General features: G+C 39.0%; 1 protein-coding gene across 2 annotated transcripts in view; it reads right to left on the reverse strand.

The window, feature by feature from the left end:
* Positions 1–20652, reverse strand: part of SPEN (spen family transcriptional repressor) — an 89261-nt gene that overhangs the window by 19622 nt on the left and 48987 nt on the right. For both annotated transcript variants that reach the window (XM_045774702.2, XM_045774701.2), the window contains 5 exons: positions 9885–10045; positions 8164–8364; positions 4689–4840; positions 1363–1488; positions 173–286 (listed from right to left, as the gene is read on the reverse strand). In XM_045774702.2, coding sequence (XP_045630658.2) covers positions 173–286; positions 1363–1488; positions 4689–4840; positions 8164–8364; positions 9885–10045 — 754 coding nt within the window. The remainder of the gene's footprint in view (positions 1–172; positions 287–1362; positions 1489–4688; positions 4841–8163; positions 8365–9884; positions 10046–20652) is intronic.

Below are 20652 nucleotides of genomic sequence, written 5' to 3' on the forward strand. Positions count from 1 at the left end.
AAAATACTTCCTCACATCATAAGCTAATACATACAGATGCCCTTCTATGACAAGCTGAGTGATTAAAGAAAAGAAAATGTCAACACTACAACTTGGGGTTGACAGGACAGAATACTACCAAGAATAGGGAGTCAGAAGTAACCTGACACCGACACCAAAATCTCCCACCTACCTTTACCACCGGCCCATATCGGCAGAAATGTCGTGTTAAATACTGATCCGACACGTTTGAAGAAAGCCCGTCTAACCACACGCAGTTTGTAGGCATGCTTTTTCCAAAACCCAGCTGGACAGGAGAGGTGAAATTTCTATTAGTAAAGTCACCAATTACTCAACTACAGAATTCTGAAAAACACCTGCCTTCTGTAGGAATCTTATCGACCATCACCCCAAAGGACAACCATCTGGTTAAAATCAAATAAAAATTTATATTAAACTAATTCTGCCAGGCTAAGCAAGTATTAACTCATCAGATTTTAATTTATGGGCTCCAGAAACTTAGCTTTTCTTCCCCCTGCCCCGATTTTATTTTTTATTTTTTAAAAAGATTTATTTATTTACTGCGCACCTGGGTGGCTCAGTTGGTTAATCGTCTGCCTTCGGCTTAGGTCATGATCCCAGGATCCTGGGATCGAGCCCTGTGTCTGACTCCCTGCTCAGTGGGGAGCCTGCTTCTCCCTCTCCCTGCCCCCAGCTTATGCTCTCTCTCACTCTCTCAAATAAAATTAAAAAAAAAAAAAAAAAAAAAGTATTTATTTATTTATTTAAAGGAGAGAGTCTCAAGCAGACTCCATGCTAACAGAGCCTGATATGGGGCTGGATCTCTGACCTGAGCAGAAACCAAGAGATGGACATTCAACCCACTGTGCCACCCAGGTCCCCCAAGATTTTATTTTTTAAGTAATCTCTACACCCATCATGGGACTCAAACTGACAACCCTGAAATCAAGAGTCACATGCTCTACAGACTGAGCCAGCCAGGTGCCCCAGCAAGTATTAATTCAGTTTACAGTATAAGAGGATGAGGATGCAATGAACTGTATCCCCTTTATGATTATCTAACTGTACTACAATTTTATTTTATTTTTTTAAAGATTTTATTTGACAGAGACAGCCCGCGAGAGAGGGAACACAAGCAGGAGGAGTGGGAGAGGAAGAAGCAGGCTCATAGTGGAGGAGCCTGATGTGGGGCTCGATCCCATAACGCCGGGATCACGCCCTGAGCCGAAGGCAGACGCTTAACTGCTGTGCCACCCAGGCGCCCCTGTACTATAATTTTAAATAATCAGACATACACACAAAAAAACCTCCAAATCATAACAAATCATAACAGCATAATAACTTATGCAAAAAATCCTTTACCTTGAGGCGATTATTTCCAAGGTACTCCCCATCCATCTTCTTAATAGCCTTACAAACGCTGGCAATATCACAGTATTGCAAGAATGCATACTGAGGAACTCCATTTACTTTCTTAATATCAATATCCTGAAAAAGCCAATGAGCACCCCTTAGTGACATGCCAACAGGAAAAAATCAGAATAATCCAAACCCAAATGAGGTGCATATTTCTTAAAACAGTCATATTCCCAAAATCATTCTTAGTTAAAATTGTACATCGTGATGCAAGTGTAAATATCCTGAAAGACTACACAATACAGCATTTGTTAGTCACAACCATGAAAACCTTCCTTTGTGAAGCTCTTTGCAGAAGAGAAATTGCAAACTCAGAATTTAAAATCCGCAATACCTGTGTTAAGAGAAATTTATGAATAAAGAAAAGATTGTGCTCATTCAGTGGTACGTATATTAAAACTGGAACAATACAGAGAAGATTAATAAAGAAAAGGCAGCCTAGTTAATAAAAACCTAAGAAATACAGTTGACCCTTGAACAATGTGGGGGCGGGGGGTAGAGGGGCAGTTAGGTGTCAACCCCCAAGGCAGTTGAAAATCCACATATAACTTTTGACTCCCCCAAAACTTAACTACTCACAGTCTACTGCTGACCAGATGCCTTGCAGATAACATAGTCAATTAACACATATTTTGTAATACAGTAACTGTACTCTTAAAGTAAGCTGGAGAAAAGAGAATGTTATTAAGAAAATCATAAGGAAAAAAGTCCACATACAAGTGGATCCATGCAGTTAAAAAAACCCATGCTGTTCAAGGGTCAACTGTAATTCCCTTCTGCAATTATCTAAAATCCTTATTAGGGGCGGGCCATTTAAAATATAATATCTGAGAAGAGTAAGAATGGTAAAGATCAGGTTTTCAAAAAATTTAAAATACGCAATCCTAAATTAGAAGACTCATTTTATCAGTGTATCTATGGAACCAAGCCTAGTAACTGATACATATGGTAATAACCTCTCGTATCTAGAATCAATAAATATATAAATACCCAAACTACTTTGTGAAGATATATCAGAACACCATCCCTAGATTAAAGAAATACTCTATAAAGGCATAACCCCATCTCTTTATTTAAGTACTTTTATTTTTTTAAGATTTTATTTATTTATTTGACAGAGATAGAGACAGCCAGCGAGAGAGGGAACACAAGCAGGGGGAGTGGGAGAGGAAGAAGCAGGCTCCCAGCGGAGGAGCCTGATGTGGGGCTCGATCCCATAACGCCGGGATCACGCCCTGAGCCGAAGGCAGACGCTCAACCGCTGTGCCACCCAGGCGCCCCTAAGTTCTTTTATTTTTAAGTAATCTCTACACCCAACATGGGGCTCAAACTCACAACCTTGAGATCAAGAGTCTCGTGTTCCTTCGACTGAGCCAGCCAGGCGCCCCCAGCCCCATCTCTTTAGAATGCTTGAAACCTGTACTCACACCTGACACTCTGGTCCTGCCTACTCAGACAAGGTGGTGTAAAACTCTGGCTTACCTACACATGAAAATGGTGCAGAGAGGCAAAACTTATACTTAAACAATAAGGACCCATACTGTGATTGTCTAAAGTATTCTGTAAATCACAATCTAAAGCACTGTGATGATCTAAGTCTCTTTAAGGGTCATTCACCAATAATCAAAAGCTGAAATAGAGCAAAATGAATAATGCATTTAAAGAGCTGTTTGAGGAGTCCTTAAAAAAAGCAGTAATTTATATTTAAAATAATTCTATTTAAGTAATGGTAAGCAGGAGTTGATTTTCACCATAATGTAGACAGTTAACAACTCAGGATAACTCCATTTAAGAGAAATGGTCTCCAAAGAATACTGGTGGGTAGACCCATCACATAGGTTCTTCTAGCTATAGAATAATCTGATATTGATAAGCAGCAGACCATTTCCCCAAAGTCTGTGTGTCATTAAAACAGTTACCCTCATGAGCAATTGCAAACATGATGAGATGTGGTTTCCAAACAGAATGCTGACGTGGCCACCTTACTGAGAATGAGAAGCATGGCTCCTAAAACACAATAATCACTCCATTTCAGCAACCCTGTTGATCAAATGTATCTATGTGTCCAAATACAACTTCTGATACTGCCCCAAAATTCAGAGAACAGCCACACTCAAAAGTAGCTCTGAAAGTTTTATCAGTTATGAATTGACTCATAAATGCCAATCAGCAAATTAAATATCAGATCACAGTCTAAAGACAGAAAAAGCTGGAGCCCACGCAGACAGGTGAACTCCAGGGCATTCATCTAAGCAGGCAGTATAACTGGAATTGGAGTATATGATAAAAGAAAATAACTGAAAAAGAAAGAAAATGTATGTTTTTCTGTTTCTCTAAATATACACCTTCTGTTTTTTCTTGACTTTCTACTAACCACTTCTCTCTTGCCCCTAACTCCCTATGAAATCAACTACAAGCACAAATGTTTTATTTTCTAGATTATGTCCCCCAAAAAATAAGATTTTTGCTTACAACACCAGTGTGTAAATAAGGACAGATAGCTGGATGGACACACACACACCTGACAGATTAACAACTGCTGTCCCTACCCAGAACATTTTTTTACTCTCCAAGTCCATAATTTCACAGCAACTTCTTTGCTGTTATTAATACAGAGAAAGTCTAGGCAAGACAGAAATAATTTTCCTATTTTTTCAAACACAAAACAAAATAGTATATGTATCCCAAGGGTACAAAGCTGTAACCAAACTATTTTCATTAGAAAGTGACTCAAAACTTGAGTCACGAGGAAAAGAAAAACCCTCCAAATACCTAAATTTAACAATGACTTGCATAATATAAAAAGTGATTCTAATTAAAATTTCAAAATAGAACCGAGCTTCTGGCATGACATCCACATTCCAGGAATCCCCAAGGTAGTCTGATGTGCACTGCGAGAACACAATACTCATACACTAAGCTGCTGCTTCTTTCTCACAAACGTATTTTCTCTTCTTTATTTTCCTTCCAACCCACAGGACTAGAGATGGCACTGAACAGCACCCCATGGACAAAGAGAAAAATGCACAGAAAAATATATATGTAAACAAAATAAAGACAAATATCTACTATACAGTTTTACATACACACAGAAAACAGCCCCCCAATGAGTTTTGCTGGATCATCTTTTAGCAAGAGTTAAAAACAAATACGGCAAATGAGAAAAATATTTATTACACCATCTAAATAACATCTTTCCAAATATAATCTGTCCTATGCTTATGTTTTCTGACAAAGGCCTAAAACTGTTTTTACTGTAAAAAGCAACATACCACAATTTCTCCAAAGCGCTGAAAGATGTTGCGAAGGTCATGGTAAGTAGTGGTTTTTTCAAGGTTGCCAATAAAGAGGGTTCTTGTTGCTTTGGGGTGAAATTCATCTATCCTTTCATCCAAAGGGCGAAATTCATTTTCACTTTCCGTTTCTGTTAAGTGGGATGGGGGCAGAGTAAAAAGAAGAGTTTTGTTTGTTTTAAGTAATCTCTAAACCCAACATAGGGCTCAAACTCACAATCAAAAGATCAAGAATTGCATGCCCTACTGACGGAGCCAGCCAAGTGCCCCAAAACAAAGTGTTTTAATGTGTATTTATATATCATGGGAAAATCTACACTTAAGAAGCTAAGTCTCTGAAATATTGGGCTTGAATAACATACAATCTGAAATATATATACACCTTCAGAAATAGCTGCATTTTGCTAACTCCAAAAGCTAAAGAAACTTGTCAACAAAACTTAGGGGAAAGTAACTTTCTTTGATATTTAAAACAGAAAAGTGGACTGAATTTCAGTCTGTAAATTGATTTGTTTTAAAAATAATCACTGATACAGAAATAGATTTTAAACCCCAGCAAAAATAGTAATTACTTAAGCCTAATCTTAGGTTCCAAAAATTATGCAGCAGCCTCTCAATGGGAAGTAGGAAACTACAATCTGAAACCCCCATAAAACTTAACTGAAAATAGCTCAGCTTCATTACTTAATTTACCTTTCAACATTTTAGAAAATATTTAGAATTTTACATTTGTCATACAACACAGCCCAAGTATCTAAATGTACCAATTGTTAGATGCAAAAACAATAACTGTATGAAAACGGACTGAAGCAGCACTTATGAACTTGCAGCTGCAAGGTTCCCAATGATGAACAAGAAGAGACTCAATGACTCTTAAGGTTTCTATCTCTTATGATCAAAAGCCCTGGTTCAATGTCTCATTCAAGCATAGCCTTTCTCTGAAGCTCCACTAAACTTGGTCCAGGGCAGAACATTCAATGTTTTGTTGATAATAACTATAACACAGCCTATATGTTCTCTCTTCCTTAATGTAAAACAAAGCCATCTTAAAAAGTTAATATTTAATCAGTTTGACTGAAACAAAGTGTTTAGGGCCGCGCACTGAATATTACTGATGTCAACAACACTGATATTAAAAAGATTCGACTTTCTGAGCTGCTGAGTGAACTCAGACAGAACACACCTCACTCCTGATTCCAGTTTCATAGCGCTAATGATAGCTCACTTTAACCTTTCTAGCCTCATCAAGGAATATGCACTTTCATGGAGTCAGGTGGACCCAGAAACTGCCAGGGCTCATGTACCTGTCTCTATCCTGTATTTTTATCATATCTCCTAGGGAGAGATCTCATTTCAAGATCAACTAGGTCTTTTTGAAACTACCTAATAGAGGGCACATATTTAGGAATATTTCACTTAAAAAGGGAGAAAAATAAAGAAAAGACAAAATAATCCAGACACATCTTGGGGTTTATATTCCAAATGGCAGAGTAAGAAGGATAAAGCATAATTTGCAACCATTTAAATCTATACCGGTTTCATCTCCATCAAATAGCTCAGTAAACATTTCAAAACCGGAAATTCAGTTTAGCAAAGATTTTTAAAAAGGGTATTTTCCATATGTAATCTACTTAATCTTCATGACAAGTTTAAGTCTTAATCTTAATGCCTACACATCACTGAAAAAATTATTTTATCCTGCAATTTCATGTTTATAGGACTGTAATGCTCTCCACAGACCAAGTAAGCACAATCTCAGAAGCCACCAGGGATCTATCTACAAAGTTGGGCTTTTTGGATTTAGATCTTTTCAACTCCAAGAGGTCCTTGGCCTAAGGAAGCAATCACCTCCATACGTTTCAATACAAAACATTTATGACTTAACCATCCAACAACATAATTCCATCCATGTCTCCATACTCACATTCGACTGCTTTCAAATATCCCATTCAACAAGTGTTTCATGCTGTCCCATCCAGGAAAAGTACCTTCATGCTTTCCTATGCCTAAACCAACCAAACTTCTCAAAATCTTCAATGGCATGTGGTTAAAGCCCAATTTACATCCTGGGTGCTAATTAATTAGGTAAAATGCTTTTTTACAGTAAAAATGTCAAGCTAGCCCCATGACTTGGAGATCTGAGGGCCATCTATTACTAATGCCCCTGAATTAGATCCCCATTACTTAATAATTGTAGATGGCTCTAAAAACTTCCTATACAGATTGGATGACATTCTAAATATTATTCCTCAGGCCAATTGTGACCCGTTCTAAATGTGTTAAATTAGAATTCCTGAGTTGCACTCAGCTCAGTATAATTTAGGCAAGTACACCTCAAACTTGGGAAAGGAGGGAACGTGAGGGAATAGCCTATAACCTCTTTGAATTCCTGTGTTTATCATAAAATGACACACATTTTGCAGTCTTCCCTCTAACAACTCTATGCTTGTTTTAATATATACAAATAACATTTACACATTCTTATCAGGGAAATTCTATTATTCCAAGAGAATGGGCTATGTTTTACCCTATAAATTCCACTCAGTTTTAGGTTTTGTTTTTTGTTTTTTTTTTTAAAGTAGCTCTACACCCAACATGGGGCTTGAACTCACGACCCTCAGATCAAGGGCCACATGCTCCATGGACTGAGCCTGCCAGGTGCCCCCCTCAAAGTCTTAGTCTTAAAGTTTATCTCAGCTACATAAGGTGACTGCAGAATTTAAACATTTCTGTTTATTCCTCCACAAATTTACTTACAAGTTGCCTTAAACCAGGGGTTCCCAAACTTGAGTACGTGAACTCTGAGCCATTAAGCTGGGATAGGGTCAAAGAGTCTGCATTTTAAACAAGCACTACAGGTGGTTCTCAAACAGGAGAAACACTGACCCAAGCCATGCCTGAGAAGACTTCCTGCCTCACAACAGGTCTTACAGGCAGGTTCAAACTAATAAAATATCCCCCTGAAACTCTCAATGGGTCACACTGCTAAGACCTAGCCCTGATTTTCTTTGTCACTATCTCTCAAGGTCATGGAAACTAGAACAAGAGATCCAATTTGTGCTGGGCCTAACAGAAATAAAACTGGTCTAACTAGTCCCTCAAATCAGTGTAACAAGGAGTCTGTTTTCTAATTCAAGATAATTCTGATGTCATTCTCCTAAGAACTATATCCTTATCTCAAACAAGACAGGACTCAACAAAGGGCTAAAACTCCATCTTTCAGACTCTTCAAAGTCAGCATTTCCCCCTTAAAGGAACAGAACGATCTTCACCCTCCCTAACCAAAACATAATTTTATTAACTTGAACAACAAATGTACCCAGTCTTTAAAACAGAAGACACCAGAAGTATGTCAATAAATAAAGCTGGAATAGCATCCAGATTCAGGATAAGAGTCTGCCTTTACAGAAGCTGAAATACAAATTATACTAAAAATTAGCCTCCTTTCTCTTACCTGGCCCTATCCATGCTGTTACTTCAATCTGCATGCCAAAGAAAAGTTTTCCTTTTGATGCAGTCAGTGCTTTTTCTTGGTCCTCTTGCTGCCGAAAGAATACCAGACCATACCTCTCTTCTGAAGTTCCATGGATCTGCACTGAAGTCACCTTTCCAAATTTCTTAAATTCATGGAAAAGGCCATCTTTAAGGCTTGTATCTAAATCCCCCCCAAAAAAACAAGGTGCTTATTTTTTTTAATTTAGTTAAAACTCAGTAAGTAAGCTACAAAATCTTTAGCTTGATTTTTAACCTAAATTTTGCTAGCATTAAAACATCTCTCTCAAATAAAATAATCCTAAAATCGCATTTTAGAGACTCCTGTACAACTGTGAAAATAAACTGAGTATCAGTAGATATCACTGGTTATTTGTTCAATAAGAATGGCATTGTGGCTATGCGGAAAAACGCTCTCCTATTTTACAGACAACTACAGAAGTATATATCTTTAAGTTGGTATGAAACGATGTAATAACATCAGGGAGCCACTTTAAAAAAACACACACAAGAACAGGAAGGAAGGAAAGTAGAAACAGATAAAGCAAGTCTGGCAAAATATTGACAATTTTAAAATCTGGGGTATGGAGTAAGGGGCGTTCATCTTGCTACTACTACTTTTGGTCAAGTTTAAAATCTCCATTAACGAAAATTTTATATACACACATACATACATATATAAAACTTTCAAAGACATGAGAAAGAAAGCTGTATTCTAGCTTTCCAAGCATCACGTCAATGATAAAACGGTGTGGCAAGCAGCATGTAACATGCTAACAACACTAAGGTTTTCTATGGATGAATCAAACCATCTGGGGGGGGGGTCTTGTGTTAATTTGCTTCGTAATAAAAATTAAAATTGTACAGAAAGACAAGCAAATTTTACCCCCATCCACGCTTAAACAACTAAGTATTCTAAATCAAAAGCTCATCAACATTTGTGTCTCAATATCTCTATTCACAAACCTGGTTATGTAGGTTTTAGAGGCTGCTTTAATGAATAATTTAATCAGTGAAATGCACTTAGCTAAGAAGTACTAAGTTTGGTCTTTGTTGGTTTGACCATCTACGAACAGTTGTTTACATACTCAATATGCCTAACGTAGAAATAACACTATAGCACAGTCGACTGTCAATTAAAAATATCAAGAGTAAAAAAGACTTCACTATAGCTTTTAACTAGACTTTTCCATTATTCATGATTTTCCTCATTTAAAATGCTAATATTTTGAAGTGGGTTTCCTATCATAGTTTTATGTTCAAAGTTTTTTCACAGAACACAGGACTACTCCAGGACAATATAATAAATTTAACCGAAAATATTATTTCTACAATTTCATATCAAATTTCCCCTAATATCAAAATATTTAACCCAGATATTGTATTTAAAAAAAAAAACCAAACACACTTTCTTTACAGAACATGCACCATACAGTCTCTGTGTGTGTGTACGTAGAATGTGTACAGGGATATGCACACATATATGTGTAAATAGTAAGTACCAGTAACATGCACTCTTCATATACATAAAGCTATAACCATCGCCTGCTTTTTCTTACATGGCATTAAATATTAATGAACCACAAGAAGAAAGCTTGTTGTCACAGCACAGAACTTAAGGTGCTCAGTCTCGCATTGCCCCCAACAGTAACAGAGAGGAAAGTAAGCAACACAAACTTTTACCTGTAGAGCGTACTGGAAGATTCTGAACCTTGATCCCAAAACTTTTACGTGGCTCATCTTTTTCCAGGGATGAAAGCAACTGGGAAGTGGGTGCTGGGACGGCTGCTGACTGAACCGATCGGGCGGGAGAGTCGTCACTCGAACTACTGCTGGAATCAGTGCTGCAGAAGGGCAAAAAAAAGACAAAACAGAGAATGAGTAGCATATGAAACTTCTTAAAATCAACAAGTAGAAATAATTAAAAGCAATTATCTACATTTCAGGTCTGGGATTTCTGGCCGCCCTCCCCTCTCCACATCTATTTCATGCTCCCGCCGTGGAAGGCAGAACAGAGCAAACATCAGCCTGAGGAAGCAAAAGTGTCCATCTTTTACCACCACACGCCCCCTAAAGACAAAGGTTTCATTCTGTGCAAAATGGGAACGACTTTTTCCAAATGAAGTAAGACTAATAAATGCAAGTCACTTAACGGTAATAATAAAAGAATAGTGAATATATGGTTTTGGATTCAAAGACCTCATTTCAAATTTTGACTTAGATATATAGCATGTAAACTTGGACAAGTAACTTTAACCTCCTGCTAAGCCTCAGTTTCCACATCTATAAAATGGAAATAATAAAAGTACCTATCTTGCAGGGTTACGAACTAAATAAAATAACCCACAGGTTTACAGAGCTTAGAATATGACAGCCATCGATAAATGCCGTTACTATTACCACTGCTGCTGCCACCACTGTCACCATCACCTCAGGGGGATGTTAACTTTGAGGAAAACAAAAATAGCCAAAATAATTTCCTAAGTAATTTTAATTTTTAAGTATTTGAGGGACTAATGAAGAAATATTATTTACTTGAGTCTTGTTGACTTAGGCTCTTTTCTCTGTGAGTAATGTGGGAAATGAGTCAATGAAATTGAGAGTTTATTACTCTTCAGTGTGATACAATCCTCGAAGGGAGAGACAGTTGAAAGACAAGAAAATATTACCTACACATTCACCGTGAGAGAGAGATATATTTAAACAAGTTTATTATGTCTAAGAACTATATGAATAACAAAAAGGCTCTTCAGTACCAGATGTGCAGACTGCCATGTTTGGTTCTGCTATAGCATTCTCAAATATATCAATAAAGGGCTATTTACAGAGTCTGCTATTTATTTACAGGTTTCTGAAATTTTGCTTCACACTTTCCCCTCCCTATGGTGGAACGCTTATCTTTTAGGCAAATAACTCTGGGGTGGAGGGGAAATGGGAGGGTGGGGGGGTAATCCACCTCAAGCATACACACTAGAGGAAATACCTGATAGTTTTTGTCATTTGAGCTAAAAATACAGCTCTCAGAGCCAAGACAATCTCTAAGACAGCCAGATAAATAAATCCAACTCAAAAACTAAGGCAAATTTACCATTGCTTTTTAAAAAATAAACAAATACTATAAGAAAACAGGGTATTATAAACTAAGAATTTACACAGCATTTCTATTGAGCTCTCCCACGCTAGGGCAAAAGATGAAAACGTCACAAGGTTATCAGAGCTCCCTGAAGTTTGAAACATAGAGAAATAAACCTATGCTAGTAAGATCCAAAAAGACATATCTGCGTTACAAAATACAAACTACTCGGGATAGAGGCCCTAAGATAGGACCACAGGTAGTCACTGGAAGGCCTCCTATACATGCTTAGGCTTCAGTTTTCCCTATAAAAAGAATTTTTTTTCTAGATCACTCAGTAAAAGTTGTGCTACTAGCATTAAGTGAACAGGATACTATATGTTCATTCAAATTAAGAGTTAAGAAAATTAATCTATTTTTAGGGAGCGCCTGGGTGGCTCAGTCCTTAAGCGTCTGCCTTCGCCTCAGGGCGTGATCCCAGCATTTTGGGATCGAGCCCCACATCAGGCTTCTCTGCTGGGAGCCTGCTTCTTCCTCTCCCACTCCCCCTGCTTGTGTTCCCTCTCTCGCTGGCTGTCTCTGTCAAATAAATAAATAAAATCTTTAAAAAAAACAAATAAAAATAAATAAATAAAATTAATCTATTTTTAGCACAGAAGGGAAAAAAATGCTTGTTGTATGTATTAAGTCCTCCAAGTAATACAAGATTATTGGCAAAGCCACCATATGATTACAGTATAGAATACATTATAGGACTATCAACTTAATTCCAATGACTCATAAAAAAACCATTAAGGAAAATACTTTAATTACAATATTGCCAATATTATAAACACCGAACTTCCTTAGCAGCAGTGGGTGAAGTAAATATGGGTAAGAGCAGAATTTCTGCTATTGAAACAATCAGTGAGGCAACAAACATCAAGTTCTATGTAAGTCTGTGTCATAATAATGGAGAAGGTGAGGGGCGCATGGATGGCTCAGTCAGTTAAGCATCTGCCTTTGGCTCAGGACATGATCCCGGAGTCCCAGGATGGAGCCCTGAATCGGGGCTCCCTGTTCAGTGGGGAGCCTGCTTCTCCCTCTCCCTCTGCTCCTCCCCCTCTCCTGCGCACACACTCTCTCTCACACATAAATAAATAATCTAAAAAAAAAAAAAAAAAAACAAAAAAAACACCCGAGATGACCAATCAATAGTAACAGTGATTTTGCGGTGCCTGGGGGGGCTCAGTGGGTTAAGCATCTGACTTTGGCTCAGGTTGTGATCTCACGGTCCTGGAATCGAGCCCCGAGTCAGGCTCCCACTCAGTAGGGAGTCTGCTTCTCCCTCCCCCTCTGCACCTCACCCCACTTGTGCGCTCCCCCTCTCTCTCAAATAAATAAAATCTTAAAAAAAATAGTAAGAGTAATTTTTTAAAATACAAAATAGGGATAAAATTAAATTTGACTATGCCATTGCAGTCTTGGTGAATTTCCTACAACAACACTAATTTTGAAAAGAGATGTAGAATTTAACTGGCAGAATTTTCTGCTGACCAATCGGAAATAACTACAAAGGGGGAAAGGTTTTACAGATTTTATTTATTTACTTACTTACTTACTTACTTACTGGGAGGCGGTGAGGGGCAGAGGGGGAGGGAGAGAGACAAGCAGACTACGCTGAGTACATAGCCCCACACAAGGCTTGATTTACTACCCTGAGATCATTACCTAAGCCAAAATCAAGAGTCCAAAGCTTAACTAACTGAGCCACCCAGGCACCCCAAAAGGGGAAAGGTTTTAAAATGAATTACGAAATGATATAATGACTCAACTTCCCGGTTCACATTTCGATATACTAACCTAAACTGCAATGTGCATTTCCAATATAGTCTATTAAATGTACTATGGATTTTAAGATCATAAATCAAAACTGGGGCATAAATTTAGATCCCCAAATACTTTTCAGTCCTATTAAACTGACAGAAAGCCCAAGTGCCCAGAAGAGCCGTGTCACTTTTAATTTTAAAAAATTCCTTTTTTCATAATTTTGTTAAAACTGAAAAATCACAACAGTTCATCAAAGCATATGATATAGGGGAGCCTGAGTGTCTCAGTCGGTTAAGAGTCCAACTTGATTTCAGCTCAGGTCATGATCTCAGGGTCGTGGGATCAAGCCCTGCATCAGGCTCCATACTGGGAATGGAGCCTGCTTAAGAGTCTCTCTCCCTCTCCCTCTGCTCTTTCATGCATGCTCTCTCTAAAAATAAATAAATCAATCTTGGGGGGGGATATAATATATATCATTGTTTCTTCAAAGCCAAAAATAGTTAATCAGAATTTATTCCAATCTAAATGGTCTTAAATTAAGTAGTAGTAATGATGGTGTATCAACTAATAGTTTCAAGAAAGTGAACTTTAAATTTACCTGGTCACATCAACATTAATTTTCAACATCGATTAAAAGTTCTAAATGGTAAGGAATTTGGGGGGGGGAACACATTTAAAAAAAATTTTTTAAAGAATTTTTAAATTTATTTCGGAGAGAGAGAGAACACGCTCAAGAGAGAGAGCGTGCAACCAAGAGTCCTGGGATCAAGCCCTAAGCTGGGCTTCCCATTCATCTTCTCTCTCTCTCTCTGAAATAAATACAATCTTTAAAAAAAAAAAAAAAGATTACTAAGAAAACTAAGATCTTATAGAAATTTCCATAATGGAAAAATATAATAAGCAACTAGTTACTTAACAATTCTTTTTTTAAATGGTAAATAGCTTTATTTTATAGGAACCACATTTTACCAATAAAAGGGAAAATAAAATGCAGAAATTACAAAAGGCAATTTATGAGGAAACAGATAAAAAGGAATAAACAGGGGTGCCTGGGTGGCTCAGTCCATTAAGCATTCAACTCTTGATTTTGGCTCAGGTCATGATCTCATAGTCATGAGATCACACCCTGCATCGGGCTCCATGGGTAGTCTGAAGATTCTCTCCCTCCAACCCTCCCCCCACTCATATTCTCTCTCTCTCAAATTTTATTTATTTGAGAGAGAGAGAGCATGAATAGGGGGGAGGGGGAGGGAGAAGTAAGCTCCCTGCTGAGCAAAGAGCCTGACACAGGACTTGATCCCAGGACCCTGGGATCATGACCTGAGCCGAAGGCAGATGCTTAACCAACTGAGCCACCCAGGCATCCCTAAATAAATCTTTAAAAAATAAAAAAAAGGAGTAAACATAAAGCTGTACTAAAGGGCACCTGTGTTGGCCATGCAGTTGTATGAGCAATTAGGAATACGTGAAACCAGGTTACCTCCCAACAAAACTATATGGAGGATACTAGTCAGTGCCCAGTGAGAACATGTGGCAGGGGTTCCCTGTCTTTCGCAAAGCAGCCACAGCTTGGGGAGAAGCCCACCTCCCTGAGACCTGCTGGGACCATGCTGCCCCACCCCAGCTGGACCAGCTCCACTCCAGTGCAAGTGTCTACATCAGTAAACCATTCCCCTAGCTGCAGGGACAGGCACCTGTCCTGCAGCTCTAGAATCCCCAACTCGCAGGTCTGCCCCTGCCATGGTCTACAAGGGCCCAGGCTGCCAGGGCAGGGACAAGGCCCTCTGGCCAAGGGAGGTAGCTCAGGAACCTCTACATAATAATTGTTAATAAGAGAACAGAAATAGGGATGGCAGGATTCTCTAACCCCAAATTAGAGTGTCAAATAATCAACTATCCCTGTTCCTAGAGCCATTTTATACACAGAACTGCAGTGAGCATTTGACTCTTCACACTGAAAATGTCAAGGCATTGGGTATACTATTTATAAGATGACTCAGGGCTAAATTTGTTCACACAAGAGTAGCATCCAAAGACAGAAGTTAACATCTGTAACCCTGTATCTGTAAACATTTGATTATGATAAATACTTATGTTTTTTTAAAGCTGAAAGATTGAAAAGCATTTAACCAAATTAAGTTGAGAAACGAAAATCTGACATAAAGGAACAATTAAAGCAAGTAGGAAACTCTGCAATTAAAAGTTAAGAGGCCCATTTGTTAAAAGCAGATAGAATCTCAAGCGACAACTTTCCAACAACGTCTCTTCTATCGGGTAGCTAATAAATTTTCTCTCTACATAATATATAAGCTTGAGTGGAGAGGGGAAAAAGATGCAAAATGCAGATTTTCCAGTAGGCTTCACCAACTCAAAATGTGCCCACTGTCTTCATGCTTCCATTAAATGAGGGGGGAAAATCATGTAATTTCTTTAACAGAATGTATCACCACACCAGGTAATAATTCCTCTACATCCAATTTCTTACAGGTACAAATTTTCAAGATAATCCTATCTTTTTTGCGCAGGAGTGCTCTAAATGTGGCTTCAGGGGTCTGGGGGCCCCCAAAGTCCTTTCAGGGAGGTCCTCCTTATTTCACTTCTGTATCTCTGTGAAGCCAGATCTTCTTCATGTACTTCACACACACACATTACAGTGACAGTCTGAATACAGCAGTTATGAGAATCTAGCTATCTAATTAAACCAGACTTTAAAGAGATTAGCAAAAATAAATAAATAAAACAATGCCAGTCGTCTATTTTGGGTTTTAAAAAATAGTTACATCACACCAGCTGAAGATCTAAAATTGGCTAGGGAGGTTCCTCCCCAGAAGCAGACACCATCTTGAGGTGAACAGCTATCCCAAATCAGGGATGAAGATCTTCATCTCCAGTATCAAATCTTTATTCCTTCTGCCTTTTCTTGCTTTTTGCTTTTCTTTTGCCTTTGCCACTACTTGCTTTTTCTCTGTTAATGCACAGGAAACTAACATTCCTTAACTCTGGCAATTATCTCTAAATCTATCGCTAAGGCCACAGCTGCACAACAAAAGTCCCTAGAATTTCTTGATAGCGTAGTTTTAGATAACAGAATTGCTTTCTTTCTTCTTTTTTTTTTTTTAAGATTTTATTTATTTATTTGGGAGACAGTGAGCATGCGTCCAAGCGCCTAAGTGAGCAGAGGAGCAGAGGGAGAAGGAGACTCCCTGATGAGCAGGGAGGCCAAGGTGGGGCTGGATCCTGGGACCCTGGGATCACGACCTGAGCCGAAGGCAGATGCTTAACCACCTGAGCCACCCAGGCGCCCCCAAAATTGCTTTAGATTACGTATTGGCTGAACAGTAAATCATTGCAAATACTTCCTGCTGTACCTGGATCAACACTTCCGGTATTGTAGCACATAAAAGAAATTAACAAACAGGCCACCTGGCTAAAACAGGCTGATGCCCCTTCGGTACATTCTTTATTTACATGACTTCAACTGGTTTGGTTCACAGGGGGTCCTAAGGAGCATACTTCAGTCTCTCAGCATTATGCAACTGACAGTCATCACTGTTGTCTCCCTAGTGGGCTACATTCTCTCAAGGGTCTTAAATTCGTGTGTGTAGCCATCAACAGCACATCAGATGGTCTCACTGTGCTTGGAGAAACAAATAAGATGAACAACAAAATGAGCAGCAGAAACAATTCTTTCACAGACTTGACATCAGAACCCATGAGTTTTAGTGAGAGTGGCACTAATACCAAATTTTTGGTTACTCTCTTGTGTATGAGCGGATGACCAAAGGTTGGAGGGCAGGGGAGGAGAGTTGTTTAATTAATTAAACAAGAAGGCCAATAGACTGAGGTGGTTCTAATACCTTAGCAGGTTATGTAAACAAACCAAAACTTAAGCCCATAGATGCCTCAAGTTAAGAAAGGAAACCTAGGGGGGCACCTGGGTAGCTCAGTCAGTTTAGAGTGCAACTCTTGATTTTGGCTCAGGCTGTGATCTTAGGGTCGTGGAATTGAGCCCCATGCCCAGTTCCCCACTTAGCATGGAGTTTGCTTGGGATTCTCTCTCCCTCTGCCTCTCCCCCCGCTCACATACTCTCTCAAATAAATAAAATCTTTAAATAAATAAATAATAAAAAGAAAAGCAAACCTAAAGACAACCAATCACAGTTCATGAGGTTTTTCCAAATAAGGCAAATGCTTAAGCTGTTACTGATCAAATGATTTCCTTGCTTTGTTTCCTTCCACCTTTTCTCTATTAGAAGCCTTTCCCCTAGCTCCTGTTGGTAGAGCACTCCTAACCACTTCTGGTCTGGCACTGCCCAATTTAAACTGACTTTTTTTTTTTTTTTTAAGTAGGCTCCAAAGCAGGGCCTGAACTCACAACCCTGAGATCAAGACCTGAGCTGAGATTAAGAGCCGGACACCTAACAGACTGAGCCAGCCAGGTGTCCCACGTATTTTTTTTAATTGATTTTGCTTGGGGCACCTGGGTGGCTCAGTTAAGCGTCTGACTCTTGGTTTCAACAAGGTCATCATTTCAGGGCTGTGAGATCAAGCCCCACATCTGGCTTCACGCTCAGCACAGAGTCCACTTAAGATTCTCTCCATTTCCCTCTGCCCCTCCCCCCACTGGCGAACCATCACCCTCTCAAATAAATAATCTTTTAAAAAAATGATTCTTACTCAAATTACTGAAAGACGGGGTGCCTGGGTGGCTCCAAATAAATAATCTTTTTTTAAAAAAATGATTTTTACTCAAATTACTGAAAGACGGGGCGCCTGGGTGGCTCCACTGGTTAAGTGTCTGCCTTCAGCTCAGGTCATGATACCAGGGTTCTGGGATCGAGCCCTGCATCAGACTCCCTGCCCAGTGGGGAGTCTGCTTCTCCCCCTCCCTCTGCTCCTCCCCCTGCTCGTGCTCTCTCTCTCTCAAATAAAATCTTCAAAAAAATAAACACAAATTACTAAGTCATATCAAATGAATTAATAAACAAAAATTTCACATTAAAAGTCTTAATTTCTAATATGGCAAATGTCAATAGATAACACTTAAACTAAAGCTCATAATTTAAGAATATAAAGGGATCCTGAGCCAAGAAAGTAAAATACCCCATTAATTTAATAGACAATCTGCTGTGATCCCACTTCTATTTTCAACTCTATCACTTTTGATGTAACCTGAATTAACCTCTGTATTATAACTGTTTTTTGTAAGAAAATAAGGAAGGAAATACTCAACTGTGTGGTCTAGAGTAAGACACCTAATTTTGTCTCTCTCAACTTTAACTCCTCTAGTGAATTACCAGACCTCATGACCTTTAAAGGTCCTGCCAACTCTAGGGATCAATGACTCTCCACCTACCTCCAACCACTCATCTCTGATAGCTCAAATACTTGCAGGGTAATGTCTACACTCAACAAGAGAGAGAGGACCTACAACTTGGCCCCAAACTAATTTTCTACCTACTCCTTCTCATTCCTTTGTCTTGACCTTCTTACCCCACCCACCACCCACTCATGATCTAACCATGTACGAGTAATATATCAGGGGCGCCTGGCTGGCAGTAAAACCTGTGACTCTTGATCTCAGGGTTGTGAGTTTGAGCCCCATGCTGGATGTAGAGTTTACTTAAAAATAACTTTTTAAAAAAAAGAGCAATATATCAGTTTCTAGTAATGGGTTTGTTTTTTTTTTAAAGACATAAGACCTTGGTTAAATTATTTCCTGTCTATTCCTTAAATATTTGTGAGGGACATGGCAAAGATTTAATAAGTTAGTGATTATAAAATGCTTAAGCACTCTGCCTAGCATACAGCAAGCATATAAGAGCTCTTACCCATACCGATTCCTATAGAAGACACCTTTCTGTCCCTCCTTGCCTGCCCTGTCTTTGAGAATTAGCTCCAATGTGAACTTTCTCCTCTGTAACTGGACATCCCCACCCCACCCCAGCCCACAACATCCTCTGGTTTCTTACTTTTACTACAATGTCTATCTCCTATCCCTTCACTTTGTATTGTCACTACTCAATTACCAGCATCTTGAAAGGTCAATAATGAATTCACCTCTGCAAACAGAAAACCTAATATGATGTGCCTACAAGAAATTACAGACTCGAACTGTAAAAATGATTGAAATTAATACCTAGGAAAGTACACCAAGTTGAGTAAAGCGAAGGTATTAACTAAACTCAGTATCTAAGAATAAAATGAAAATTTCTGATAAAATATTACTTTGGTGCAAACTATAAGCTTATTTCTTTCTTCTTCAATGTTTCATTAGCTATACAAGAACACTAATGGCTGTTCTGAGGTTCCAGAACTTTAACACTAATAACCTGAGTGAAAAATCATGGGTATCTGTAAAAACAAAAACACATCTTGTATTTCATGCATCCTATCATATTTGCCCTCCACCATGGGACATTTCTGGTTGTGGTAACTGTGGGTGCGGGTGAGCTTCCTTACACCTCATGAATAGAGGCCAGGGATGCTGTTAAACATCCCTCAGTGCACAGGAGAGCCCCACAAAAAGGATTATCTGTGAACAGTGAATAGTGCGAAGGTTGAAAAACCCTGCCTACATTCTCTGTTTTCCCATCTTTTGAAAAGCAATATACTAATTTTATTTTATTTTTTTTAAGATTTTATTTATTTGACAGAGAGAGACAGCCAGTGAGAGAGGGAACACAAGCAGGGGGCATGGGAGAGGAAGAAGCAGGCTCCCAGCAGAGAAGTCGGATGTGGGGCTTGATCCCAGAACGCTGGGATCACGCCCTGAGCCGAAGGCAGACGGAAAAGCAATATACTAATTTTAAGCTCCAATTCAAATGTGGGATTCTTTAAAGTGACTGTTCTTCCTTATTACTAACATATTACTTCATATGGGGCGCCTGGGTGGCTCAGTCGGTTAAATATCTGCCTTCAGCTCAGGTCATGATCCCAGGGTCCTGGGATTGAGTCCCGTATCAGGCTCCTTGCTCAGTGGGGGCCTGCTTCGCCCTCTGTGTCTGCCTGCTGCTCCCCCTGCTTGTACTCTCTTTCTCTCTGACAAATAAATAAAATCTCAAAACAAAAACAAAAACAAAAAAGACCCCAAAACTGAAACTTACAGAAAAAAAACCATGAAGGAAAAAAAGGTCAATTTCTGAAAATTAAGACTCCTCAAGAGGAAGCTGGTGTCATTTGATTTTGGAAAACATGATAAAAAAGGGAAACTCCTAACAGCTTTTTACAATATGTGCTTTGCCATGTCAACAGCAGAGTCACAGTTTCGTAGACAAAACCTTTCTCTTCAAGTAAGTAATGGGTGAAATATACAATATTGCCTCCCGTTCTCTAGCAAGGTTTACATCAACGGAAACTCTTCCATTTCTTTTTTTAAGATTTCATTTATTTGACAGAGAAAGCGAGCGAGCGTGCGGACGCGGGCGTGCGCACACACACAAGCAGGGGGAGCAGCAGGGAGAGGGAGGGAGAAGCAGGCTTCCCACTGAGCAAGGAGCCCCATGTGGGACTTGATCCCATGACTCTGGGGTCATGGCCTGAGCCAAAAGCAGACGCTTAACCGACTGA

This window comes from Ursus americanus, chromosome 33 (genome assembly GCF_024610735.1).
Source record: "Ursus americanus isolate L20-20 chromosome 33, mUrsAme1.1.p, whole genome shotgun sequence".
Classification (NCBI taxonomy): Eukaryota; Metazoa; Chordata; class Mammalia; order Carnivora; family Ursidae; genus Ursus; species Ursus americanus.